At 40.3% G+C, this 12,556-nt stretch overlaps 1 protein-coding gene across 2 annotated transcripts in view; it reads left to right on the top strand.

The window, feature by feature from the left end:
- The window catches only part of FKBP8 (FKBP prolyl isomerase 8), a 232,221-nt gene that overhangs the window by 169,852 nt on the left and 49,813 nt on the right, over nucleotides 1-12,556 (top strand). For both annotated transcript variants that reach the window (XM_053702962.1, XM_053702961.1), the window contains 2 exons: nucleotides 6,202-6,279; nucleotides 9,071-9,205. In XM_053702962.1, coding sequence (XP_053558937.1) covers nucleotides 6,202-6,279; nucleotides 9,071-9,205 — 213 coding nt within the window. The remainder of the gene's footprint in view (nucleotides 1-6,201; nucleotides 6,280-9,070; nucleotides 9,206-12,556) is intronic.

Genomic DNA, 12,556 nt, shown 5'->3' with positions numbered 1-12,556 from the left:
GTTCGCGGATCTGGTGAGGATGTTATCTCTACCTCCTTGGAAGTTACCTCAGAGGAAAGACCTTCTACTTCAGGGTCCTTTCCTTCATCCAAACCTAGAATCTTGGTTTGAATGCCTAGTTCTGTCTAAACTTAGTTTTTTTGGAAGCGGTCATTGAAACTATTATTCAGGCTCGAAAACCGGCTACATGCAAGATTTACCATAAGATATGGTATAAATATCTTTATTGGTGTGAATCTAAGGGGTTCTCCTGGAGCTGGGTGAGTATTCCCTGGATTTTGTCTTTTCTTCAGGATGGATTGGATAATGGTTTATCGGTCAGTTCTCTAAAGGGTCCGATTTCAGCATTATCTATCCTTTTGCACAAACGTCTCGCAGATCTACCAAATGTTCAAGCCTTTGTACAGGTTCTGGTTAGAATCAGGCCTGTGTTTAAACCTGTTGCTCCCCCATGGAGCCTTAATTTAGTTCTTAAAGTTTTACAGCAGGCTCCGTTTGAGCCTATGCATGTTGTTGATATAAAACTGTTATCCTAGAAGGATTTGTTTCTTGTGGCCATTTCTTCCGCTCGCAGAGTGTCTGAGCTTTCAACTCTGCAGTGTGATTTCCCCTACCTTATTTTTCATGCTGATAAGGAGGTCCTTCGTACTAAATTGGGGTTTCTCCCTAAGGTAGTATCGGATCGAAACGTTAATCAGGAAATTGTTGTTCCTTCTCTTTGTCTTAATCCTCCTCCTCAAAAGGAACGTCTTTTGCATAACTTGGATGTTGTGCGGGCTCTAAAATGTTACTTACAAGCTACTAAAGATTTTCGGCTATCTTTTGCCCTGTTTGTTGTTTTCTCTGGAAAGCGTAAGGGTCAGAAGGCCACTTCTACTACTCTGTCTCTCTGGTTGAGAAGTTTGATTCTTTTGACTTATGAGACTGCTGGACAGCAGCCTCCTGAGAGAATTATGGCTCATTCCACTAGGACTGTATCCTCGTCTTGGGCTTTCAAAAATGAAGCTTCTGTGGAACAGATTTGCATGGCGGCAACATGGTCCTCTCTGCATGCTTTTTCCAAATTTGATACTTTTCCCTCGGCCGAGGCTTCTTTTGGGAGAAAGGTTCTTCAAGCGGTGGTGCCTTCGGTTTAGGTCCTCCTGCCTTTTTTCTCCCTCCCTGTTCATGCCGTGTCCTCTAGCTTGGGTATTGGTTCCCACTAGTAATTGGAATGAAGTCGTGAACTCTCTATGTCATAGGAAAGAAACAAAATGTATACTTACCTGATAAATTTCTTTCCGGACACAAAGAGTCCACGACCCCGCCCTCTTTTAATTATAATTCGGCAGTGTTTTTGTGTATACTTCAGGCACCTTTTCACCCTTGTGTTTTCTTCCTTTTCCATTTCCTTTGACTGAATGACTGGGGGTTATGGGTAAGGCAGTTACACTTAAAGGGACATGAAACCCACATTTTTTCTTTCGTGATTTAGAAAGAGCATGTCATTTTAAACAACTTTCTAATTTACTTCTATTATCTCATTTGCTTCATTCTCTTGATATCACTTGCTGAAAAGCATATCTAGATATGCTCAGTAGCTGCTGATTGGTTGCTGCACATAGAGGCCTTGTGTGATTGGCTCACACATGTGCATTGCTATTTCTTCAACAAAGGATATCTAAAGAATTGAGCAAATTAGATAATAGAAGTAAATTGGAAAGTTGTTTAAAATTTCATGCCCTATCTGAATCATGAAAGTTTAATTTTGACTAGACTGCCCCTTTAACAGCTTTGTTGTTTAAAATTTCATGCCCTATCTGAATCATGAAAGTTTAATTTTGACTAGACTGCCCCTTTAACAGCTTTGCTGGGGTGTTCTTTGCCTCCTCCTGCTGGCCATGAGTTGTATATTCCACTAGTAATTGGAATGACGTTGTGGTCTCTCCATGCCCGGAAAGAAAGAAATTTATCAGGTAAGCATACATTTTTTTTATTTATTTTTTTATAACCCCAGATATTTATGTATCTGTGAGTAGATTTGCATGTCCAAAAAAAGGACATTCTTCATAACCCTGCATTCTTTGGCTATGGTTTGCCTGTTGATATACTTGCTTGAGCATATATAGTGTTCTGGCATTAACCCTCAAAGGATTTTATATGAGGATATATTTAAAGGGAGGTGAAAGTGAAAATTACAATTTCATTGTTCATATAGTATGCAATTTTTAGAGACTTTCCTATTTTATTCTATTATCAAATTTATTTACTTTGTGTTTTGTTGAAACATATATCTAGGTAGGCTTAGGAGCACCTATACACTACTGGGAACTAGCTGGTGATTGGTGGCTACAAACATGCATCGTCATTGGCTCATCTGATGTGTTCAGCTAGCTCCTATTAGTGCATTGTTGTTCTGAAGCTGACTTTAATTGTGTGTTAACCCTTTTCCAAAGATTAAACATGCAATTATTTGCAACCACAAGTGCAGTGGTAAAATGTTCAATCTTATTAGATATTTTATTGTGGGACTTTTATGTCCCTTCAATGGGGAAGTATTGTTTTGTATAGCATGCTGTTTAGGGAAGTAAACCAATGTATAGCATTTTTATTGAGTATGGTTTAATATAATAATAATAAACATATTACCTGAGTGGGAGTTGCATGCCACTGGCACATGTTGGCCTCATCTTACAAATGAGAGGGTGAAGTACAGGTGGCCCTCGTTTTACAACGGTTCAATTTACACTGTTGCAGAATAACAACCTTTTTTTCCAGTGATGTGACTGCTATTGAAAAGCATTGAGAAGCAGTGCATTTATTAAAATAGCCAGTAGGTGGAGCTGTCCGCTTGTGTTGCAGCAAAGCCACGCAAGCTGAAATTAATCAGTTTAACCAGACCTGAGCTATCGAGCAGATTTCAAGGGAACAAGATCTTCCTGTTTATAAATCAGTCCAGATTGGAATGCATAGAAAGAACTGTTTGCAGAAAAATGCAAGTGAAGTCTGTGTTGTGTGATTATTTTATTAGGTTTATGATGCTGTTTAGCAAATGTTTTTGTTCATTTAACTTAGTTTAATTATATATTCTGTGTTGTGTGATTATTTTATTAGGTTTATAATGCTGTTTAGCATTTAAAGTCTTCATTTCAAAGCTTTAAAAATAATGTATTAGGTGTTACTTATGACAATTTTGAGAGGGGCCTGGAACCTATCTCCCTCACTTCCCATTGACTTGCATTATAAACTGGGTTTCAATTTACAACGGTTTCGATTTACAACCATTCCTTCTGGAACCTAACCCAGGCGTAAACTGAGGGCTTAAATAAAAAGAGAGAAGCGCTCAACCTGGGAACGAACAATAGCATAATAGCTTGTTCTATGGCTAGTTACCACCCTAGAAGCAGCCTCTTTTTGCTCAATATGTGCCTTTCACAGAGAAAAACTTTCCTGTAGCATATCAGTCTGATCCTGACTTCACAGTACAGTCCAGCCCCGAAATACCAGGCAATTCTTCTCTGAACAAGAGAAACAGCAAAACCCCAGACGTACGTTTCGGCCTATTGTGGGCCTCGTCAGTGAGGTGCAGCCATATCCCTCTAGGCACACTGAGCAACGGGTCCACGTCTGGATTCCCGCATCACACTTAGGGAGACTTCCCTAAGTGTCATAATTTGCATAAATAAAAAGAGAGAAGCGCTCAACCTGGGAACGAACAATAGCATAATAGCTTGTTCTATGGCTAGTTACCACCCTAGAAGCAGCCTCTTTTTGCTCAATATGTGCCTTTCACAGAGAAAAACTTTCCTGTAGCATATCAGTCTGATCCTGACTTCACAGTACAGTCCAGCCCCGAAATACCAGGCAATTCTTCTCTGAACAAGAGAAACAGCAAAACCCCAGAAGTCTCCCTAAGTGTGATGCGGGAATCCAGACGTGGACCCGTTGCTCAGTGTGCCTAGAGGGATATGGCTGCACCTCACTGACGAGGCCCACAATAGGCCGAAACGTACGTCTGGGGTTTTGCTGTTTCTCTCGTTCAGAGAAGAATTGCCTGGTATTTCGGGGCTGGACTGTACTGTGAAGTCAGGATCAGACTGATATGCTTCAGGAAAGTTTTTCTCTGTGAAAGGCACATGTTGAGCAAAAAGAGGCTGCTTCTTGGGTGGTAACTAGCCATAGAACAAGCTATTATGCTATTGTTCGTTTCCAGGTTGAGCGCTTCTCTCTTTTTATTTATGCAAATTATGACATTTTCGGAAGTCTCCCTAAGTGTGATGCGGGAATCCAGACGTGGACCCGTTGCTCAGTGTGCCTAGAGGGATATGGCTGCACCTCACTGACGAGGCCCACAATAGGCCGAAACGTACGTCTGGGGTTTTGCTGTTTCTCTCGTTCAGAGAAGAATTGCCTGGTATTTCGGGGCTGGACTGTACTGTGAAGTCAGGATCAGACTGATATGCTTCAGGAAAGTTTTTCTCTGTGAAAGGCACATGTTGAGCAAAAAGAGGCTGCTTCTTGGGTGGTAACTAGCCATAGAACAAGCTATTATGCTATTGTTCGTTTCCAGGTTGAGCGCTTCTCTCTTTTTATTTATGCAAATTATGACATTTTGGGAAGTCTCCCTAAGTGTGATGCGGGAATCCAGACGTGGACCCGTTGCTCAGTGTGCCTAGAGGGATATGGCTGCACCTCACTGACGAGGCCCACAATAGGCCGAAACGTACGTCTGGGGTTTTGCTGTTTCTCTCGTTCAGAGAAGAATTGCCTGGTATTTCGGGGCTGGACTGTACTGTGAAGTCAGGATCAGACTGATATGCTTCAGGAAAGTTTTTCTCTGTGAAAGGCACATGTTGAGCAAAAAGAGGCTGCTTCTTGGGTGGTAACTAGCCATAGAACAAGCTATTATGCTTTTGTTCGTTTCCAGGTTGAGCGCTTCTCTCTTTTTATTTATGCAAATTATGACATTTTGGGAAGTCTCCCTAAGTGTGATGCGGGAATCCAGACGTGGACCCGTTGCTCAGTGTGCCTAGAGGGATATGGCTGCACCTCACTGACGAGGCCCACAATAGGCCGAAACGTACGTCTGGGGTTTTGCTGTTTCTCTCGTTCAGAGAAGAATTGCCTGGTATTTCGGGGCTGGACTGTACTGTGAAGTCAGGATCAGACTGATATGCTTCAGGAAAGTTTTTCTCTGTGAAAGGCACATGTTGAGCAAAAAGAGGCTGCTTCTTGGGTGGTAACTAGCCATAGAACAAGCTATTATGCTATTGTTCGTTTCCAGGTTGAGCGCTTCTCTCTTTTTATTTATGCAAATTATGACATTTTGGGAAGTCTCCCTAAGTGTGATGCGGGAATCCAGACGTGGACCCGTTGCTCAGTGTGCCTAGAGGGATATGGCTGCACCTCACTGACGAGGCCCACAATAGGCCGAAACGTACGTCTGGGGTTTTGCTGTTTCTCTCGTTCAGAGAAGAATTGCCTGGTATTTCGGGGCTGGACTGTACTGTGAAGTCAGGATCAGACTGATATGCTTCAGGAAAGTTTTTCTCTGTGAAAGGCACATGTTGAGCAAAAAGAGGCTGCTTCTTGGGTGGTAACTAGCCATAGAACAAGCTATTATGCTATTGTTCGTTTCCAGGTTGAGCGCTTCTCTCTTTTTATTTATGTAAACTGAGGGCTACCTGTATATACTTTAAAAGCAGTTATCTGTGACATCTAGACCCTATTTATCTACTCCCATTTAAACCTCAGTCCCTATATGATGGCCATAAATGAAGTACACATCTCCTGGATCCCTGGAAGCATTTAGGCCTCACCGTGATATGTTAGGGTTCATAAGATTGCTAGGCAAACTAAATAGAAAAAAGATACTTCAATGCCAACTGTTTCGTTTTTACTCAAACATGGAAATGTTGGCTTTTTGTAAATGTAGAAAAAAAATGTTTACAGCATAACACTTTGCCTTAACGTGCTGAACAATCTGTTCCAAGGTTTGCCAGCGTTAAAGAGGTTGTTTCAATTCTCAAATTTGGCTGCTGTCCTGCTACTCCTGGCTGCCCATCTGCTAAAGATATATATATAAAATTGATCATTATGAAGACAAAATGTTGCCTTAAGATTGGCCAAAATGCCCCCAAACATCCCTTTTCGTGTTATTTGAGAGCACTGTACCTTTCTCAGTCTGTGTTTATTTATAACCCTGTTTCTTATACCATGCAGGTGCTGGCCCAGCAAGGGGAGTACAGTGAAGCTATAGCTATTTTAAGAAAAGCTCTAAAACTGGAACCCACCAATAAGGTAACTGCTGGGGGTCTGTCAGCATAAAGCTGAAATGAATCCTGGTACACTATTTTAAGTCTGTTCACATATGGTCATTAAACATATTTTGGATAAGAAAATAATTTTCATGACATTATTATATCCACAAAGTTTATATGTTAATAGCTTACCTAGTAATAAGAGGTGTAATTGATATTTCCCATCTTTACTGGTCATACTAAATCATGCAAGTTCCTTTTGGACAGAGACTTGTGCATGTTGGTAGAATGAGAAGGTGAATTGCAGACTACAACTGAGAGAGGTAAAATTGTGCATTTAGGAAACTGAAATAAACATGCTGTCTGCTATTGAAAGGAGGGAGGGGACTTTATACATCAATGCAGTGTGGAAAGGGAGGTGAGTTATTGCAGCAGTTTTGTGTGGGTAAGGACAGGGGGAGATAGTGTGAGACAGTCAAGGGATTTGCTTTTCTTAATAAGAATTAACAGTGCTGTGTTAAAGAAGTAATTTCCTTCCCTATATCCTATTCTACTTCCTAACCTCTCTTTGGCTTCTAGTTTGCCTTGTGGCTTCTTTTTCAGCCAGACAACTGGTCATATTTGTCAGTAATATGGGTAGTGGGCTTTAAAGGTAGGTGTGTCCTTTTGTACATAATGTAATAGTTATTATTCTATACTAAAGCTATATCAAAGGGACTGTCTACTCCAAAAATGTATTTGTTTAAAAAGATAGACAATGCCTTTGCTACCCATTCCCCAGCCTTGCACAACTAACATTGTTATATGATTATGCTTTATAAACTTTAAACATCTAAATGTCTGCTTTTATCTCAGGGCATTTTTATTGCTTTTCACAGCAATACACTGTTTGTTCATGTGGGCCATATAAATAAGACTGTGCTCACTCCTGTGGAGTTATTCATGAGTCTGCACAAATTGTCTAAAATGCAAGTCTGTAAATAGAACTGAGATAAGCGGGCAGTCTGCAGAGGCTTAGATACAAATTAATCACAGAGGTAAAAAGTGTATTATTATAACAATGTTGGTTGTGCAAAGCTGGGGAATGGGTAATAAAGGGATTATCTATCTATTAAACAATAACATTTTTGGAGTAGACTGTCCCTGTAAATGAGTAGTTATATTATAAAAATGGAGGATTGGACACATTTTCTAATATTTCAAATACAGCATCACAAATTGCAAACTCCCAAAGGTTTATTATAGATGGTGTGGTACTTGTCTGACATTAACAAAAGATATACGGCACTTGTGAATGATTAGTTCAGATTATTTGCAGCAGTGCAGAAGTAAGACCAGAAGAATGCCTGGCTAAGCTATTAGCAGCCGAAAAGGTGAGGTTTTTGATGCCACTTTATAGATCACTAATTAGGCCTAACGTGTTGTCAACAGTTATGAAAATCAGATTTCCAGAAAGATATAAATAATATAGAAGAGGAGAGATAAAGGTGATAAGATAGAAGCATTCAATATATTCCGTAAATCATAACCCCTATGTACCCAGCATAAAAGTTGCACCAAAAGCATACGTTTAAAGCTAAACATATTGTTTCTCCTTATCAAGTGGCTCAAAGGAAGAGTAAACTTAGAGCTTCCTATACTTTTGATTCAGCGGCTGAAATGACTACCAAATGGTTTATGTAGAAAGACATTATATTAAAGGGACACTAAACCCAATTTTTTTTCTTTCATGATTCAGATAGCGCATGCAATTTTAAGCAACTTTCTAATTTTCTCCTATTATCAATTTTTCTTCGTTCTCTTGCAATCTTTATTTAAAAAGCAGGAATGTGATGCATAGGAGCTGTCCCATTTTTGCTTGAGAACCTGGGTTGCTTATTGGTGGGCTGGCTGCTTAGATTTGCAGTCCTGCTTTTTAAATAAAGATAGCAAGAGAACGAAGATAAATTGATATTAGGAGTAAATTAGAAAGTTGCTTAAAATGTTATGCTTTATCTGAATCACGAAAGAAACATGTAGGTTTAGTATCCCTTTAATGTGCTTTTATATCCTTCAGTGATGGGGTTTAAGAAATATTTCTACTTTTGTAAGCTATACAATAATTTTTTTAAACTTTACTACCTATCCATTTGGCGTTTTTTGTAAAGGTTTACATGTACACAGATAACCCAATTCAGCTTTCATTTTGATGCACTGTATTTTTGTTTTTGGGTTAAGATATGATGTAATAAATCAGAAAAACAAAGTTTATTTAAGGGGAAAAACCCCCCACTTTCTCTAAATATTACAATACCAATTATATATGCATTCATAATTGTAGGGGCAATATTGACACATTTACAGCAGAATTATTTCCTCTACTTGCTAAACTACTTTACAGGCTTGTTCTAACCACATGAAAGTATGCTTTATAAAATGACACACTTTTAACAATATATAATCCAGAATAGGTCTTCATCAATAGAAATAGGCATCCAGAACAAGGTTTTATATATGTTTCTTTATTTCACAGAAAAATTTAACTTTCATAATTCAGATAGAACATTTCATTTTAACCAATTTTCCAGTATATTTATATTTTCAGATATGCTTCATTCTTTTTGGTATCCTTTGTTGAAGGTAGGCTCATGAGCAGCAATATACTGCTGGGAGTTAGCTGAAGGCATACCTAGGTATGATCTCCAACAAAGGATATCAAAATAAAATTGCATGCTTTATCTGAATCATGAAAGTTTAATTTTCAATCTACTGTCCCTTTAATCCTATATCCAGTTTAACCCCATAAAAGTATATGTTTGCTAAAAAGACACATCTTGGTGTTCCTCTTGCAGACCATCCACGCTGAGCTATCCAAGCTGGTGAAGAAGCACACAGATCAGAAAAACGTAGAGACTGCCATGTATAAAAAGATGCTCGGAAATGTGGATAGTTCTGCATTCAAGACCGCTGCTAAGAAAAATAATTGGGTAATGTATTATTCTTGCATTGCTACTCTTTCATTTGGTTACATATTTCATCTGGCCTATATAATTATTAAAATTTCGGGTGTTACGTGCTTCTCAGGTCTTGCTATATGATAGAGTTTTGTTAGGTTTTAGAGCTTCTTCTTTTAACAATAATTTCCCTTAAGTTCATTAGTGGTGCTGGCAATCATGGCCGCCATTAGGGAGTTAAAGGGGGCACTCCAGTCAGGGACCTTGGCCTTCCTGGGGTTCTGGCATCCTGGTTTGAGGCTTCCAAGGGGCCCCCTCAGTACAGATTGACCCTTTTTATGCTGCACGGGAATTCCGTGCAGCAAGGTCATGCAAATCGGAGGGGGAGGGAGAGGCTCACATGCAGAGGTTCTTCCCATGCTGCACATGTTGCCTGGGAAGGAAACGGCTCCCAGAGCTGGGTATGGGGACTTAGGAGGAAGGGGCTCCTTGAGGCATGCAGAGGAGACATCCTGAGCTATTACTGCAGCTGACAACCTCCCCACCACCATGTGATCCAGGTAGGCATCCAAAAAAAGGGTATCACTACCTCTCAGTTCCTGCGTGTTGTATGTAACAACACCATGGAGATCATGGAGATACACAAGGACACACAATTTGAGAATATGCAACATAAGTTCATTCAGAGAGGATATCCTTTAAAGGCTCTTGAAATATGAGTAAGGGCACAAGGTATCACACAGGATCATTTGCTACAATGGAAGGAACAGACAGGGGAGACAAACATTAATTTCATTACTACCTTTACACCAGCATTGTCGTTGGCGGTGATCAACAAGCATTGATCCACAGTGGCCTCAGACAGCAGATTACCCTTTCGTGATGGTTCACCCCATAGATTGGTTAACAGGAGGGCTAGGAAACTCAGGGACATGCTGGTCAAGTCAGATCCAACCCATGGTTACTAAAAACAGACATGGTTGTCTAGAAGTAAACCCGGTTGTTACCGATGCGGAAACAACTGCAACAGTTTAATAGTGGGCAAGAGGCTCCATCACCCCCATACCAATAAGGTATATACAATAAGTCACAGGTTGACATGTACTTCTGAATATGTGATATTTATGCTGATTTGCCCATGTTCCCAGTATGTAGGGAAAACGGTCACTTCATTCAGGGTGAGGCTTGCAAACCATAGATCGACAAATAGGCGATCCTTGAAGAACAGAAACTCAGAACAACCAGTTGCAAGGCACTTCTTGGAGAAAGGCCATCAAGTCTACTCGCTACACACTATCTTGATTGACCACATTCCTGCATTTAAACATGGGGGAGAAAGAGCTAAAGTCCTACAAATATTAGAATCCAGATGGATTTCCTATTTGTATACAGTGTCTCTCAAGGGACTCAATACCATGATTGACTTTAGCTGTTTCTTCTAACATGAACATTTATGTGTTCTCCTCTAATAATTGAAACAGTTTTTCCCATGCTCCAATAGGCATGATGCATATGCTAGATATTAGTTGGGGAATCTCATATATATAGTAATTAATAATTCTATTGTGTTTTGATTGTAAATATGTTTTTCTATTGTTAAATTGCTGCAGCTGATTATAATGTGTTAAATTCATTATGGTCCCCCAGATCATTTTAGGAAGATATACATGCTGCTGTTATCTATGCCGCTATCTCAAAGTATCAAATTTTGTTAAGAAAATTAGTTAATTATAATGAAATAAACAACTGCTGCAATAAAGTGTTCTAGACACATGCACCCTCCTAAACTATTGTCAACAAAATATACCAGAAGAACGTAGAAAATGTGATCATAGAAGTAAACTAGAAAGTTGTTTAAAATTGCCTGCTCTGTCTGAATTGTGAACGGAAAAAATGTGGGGTATAATTTATGGGACACCAGTGATGATGTTTGACTTCCCCTTGAAATGCTTTGGGGAATTTTGACTAATTTCTTTCCTAAGATATCGAGAGTCAACGACGTAATCAATTACTAGTGGGGATATCACTCCTGGCCAGCAGGAGGAGGCAAAGAGCACCACAGCAAAGTGGCTCGAATTGTGCAGTGGGCGGAAGCTCACAATTTTTGTCTATCTGCCATCCACATTCCAGGTGTGGACAACTGGGAAGCGGACTTCCTGAACAGACAGATATTTCGTCCTGGGGAGTGGCCACTCCATTCGGTCCAGTGGGCACTCTATCCGGAAGTGTTCTCCAGGTTAACCCTTAAATGGGGGATGCCGGAGTTGGATCTGATGGCGTCTCGGCAGAACGCCAAACTTCCAAGGTACGGTTCAAGGTCAAGAGATCCGCAGGCCGCCCTGATAGATGCTCTGGCGGTTCCTTGGGATTTCAGTTTGGCATATCTGTTTCCTCCGTTTGCTCTCCTTCCACGTGTCATTGCTCGTATCAAACAGGAGAGAGCATCAGTAATTGAAGATATCTTCTCTCCCATCTTAGAGGTTGCCTCTGAGGAAGGACCTTCTAACTCAGGGTCCATTCCTTCATCCAAATCTCGCTTCTCTGAAGCTGACTGCTTGGAGATTGAACGCTTAGTTCTGTCTAAGCGTGATTTTTCGGTCATCTAAGCGTGATTTTTCAGTCATTGAGACCATGATTCAGGCTTGCAAGCCTGTTACTAGAAAGATTTACCATAAGGTATGGTGTAAATACCTTTTATTGGTTTGAATCTAAGGGCTACTCTTGGAGTAGGGTCTGGATTCCTAGATTTTTGTCTTTTCTCCATGAAGGTCTGGAGAAAGGATTGTCAATCAGTTCTCTGAAGTGTCAGTTTTCTGCATGATCTATTTTGTTGCACAAGCATCTGACGGATGTGCCAGATGTTCAATCTTTTTGTCAGGCTCTGGTCAGAATCAGGCCTGTGTTTAAGTCTGTTGCTCCTCCTTGGAGCCTTAAAGTGAAGGTAAACTTTGATGAATGAAGCCCGGTTTTTAAAAATACTGTTAAAAACAGGGGCACTTTCATTCATCAAAGTTTAGAAAGCAGCCGTTTTGTTTAAAAACTTACATTTCTTCTTTTTACAGCCAGAGCAACTTCCCCCACCCGGAGATCCTTTCTTCCAATGTCAGCAATGACTAATCCGGCTTCCTCCAATCACAGCTTTCCCCCCCCAGGGGGGAGTCATTGCCTGAGGCCATGCCGTGATAGGAGGAAGCCGGATTAGTCATTGCTGACGTGTGAAGAGAGGATCCTCCGGGTGGGGGAAGCAGCTCTGGCTGTGAAAAGAAGAAAGGTAAGTTTTTAAACCAAACGGCTGCTTTCTAAACTTTGATGCATGAAAGTGCCCCTGTTTCTAATAGTATTTTTAAAAACCGGGCTTTCATTCATCAAAGTTTACCTTCACTT

This window comes from Bombina bombina, chromosome 2, assembly GCF_027579735.1.
Source record: "Bombina bombina isolate aBomBom1 chromosome 2, aBomBom1.pri, whole genome shotgun sequence".
Taxonomy (NCBI): domain Eukaryota; kingdom Metazoa; phylum Chordata; class Amphibia; order Anura; family Bombinatoridae; genus Bombina; species Bombina bombina.
The sequence above is the reverse complement of the archived record's forward strand: the minus strand, read 5'-3'. Positions and strand labels throughout refer to the sequence as shown.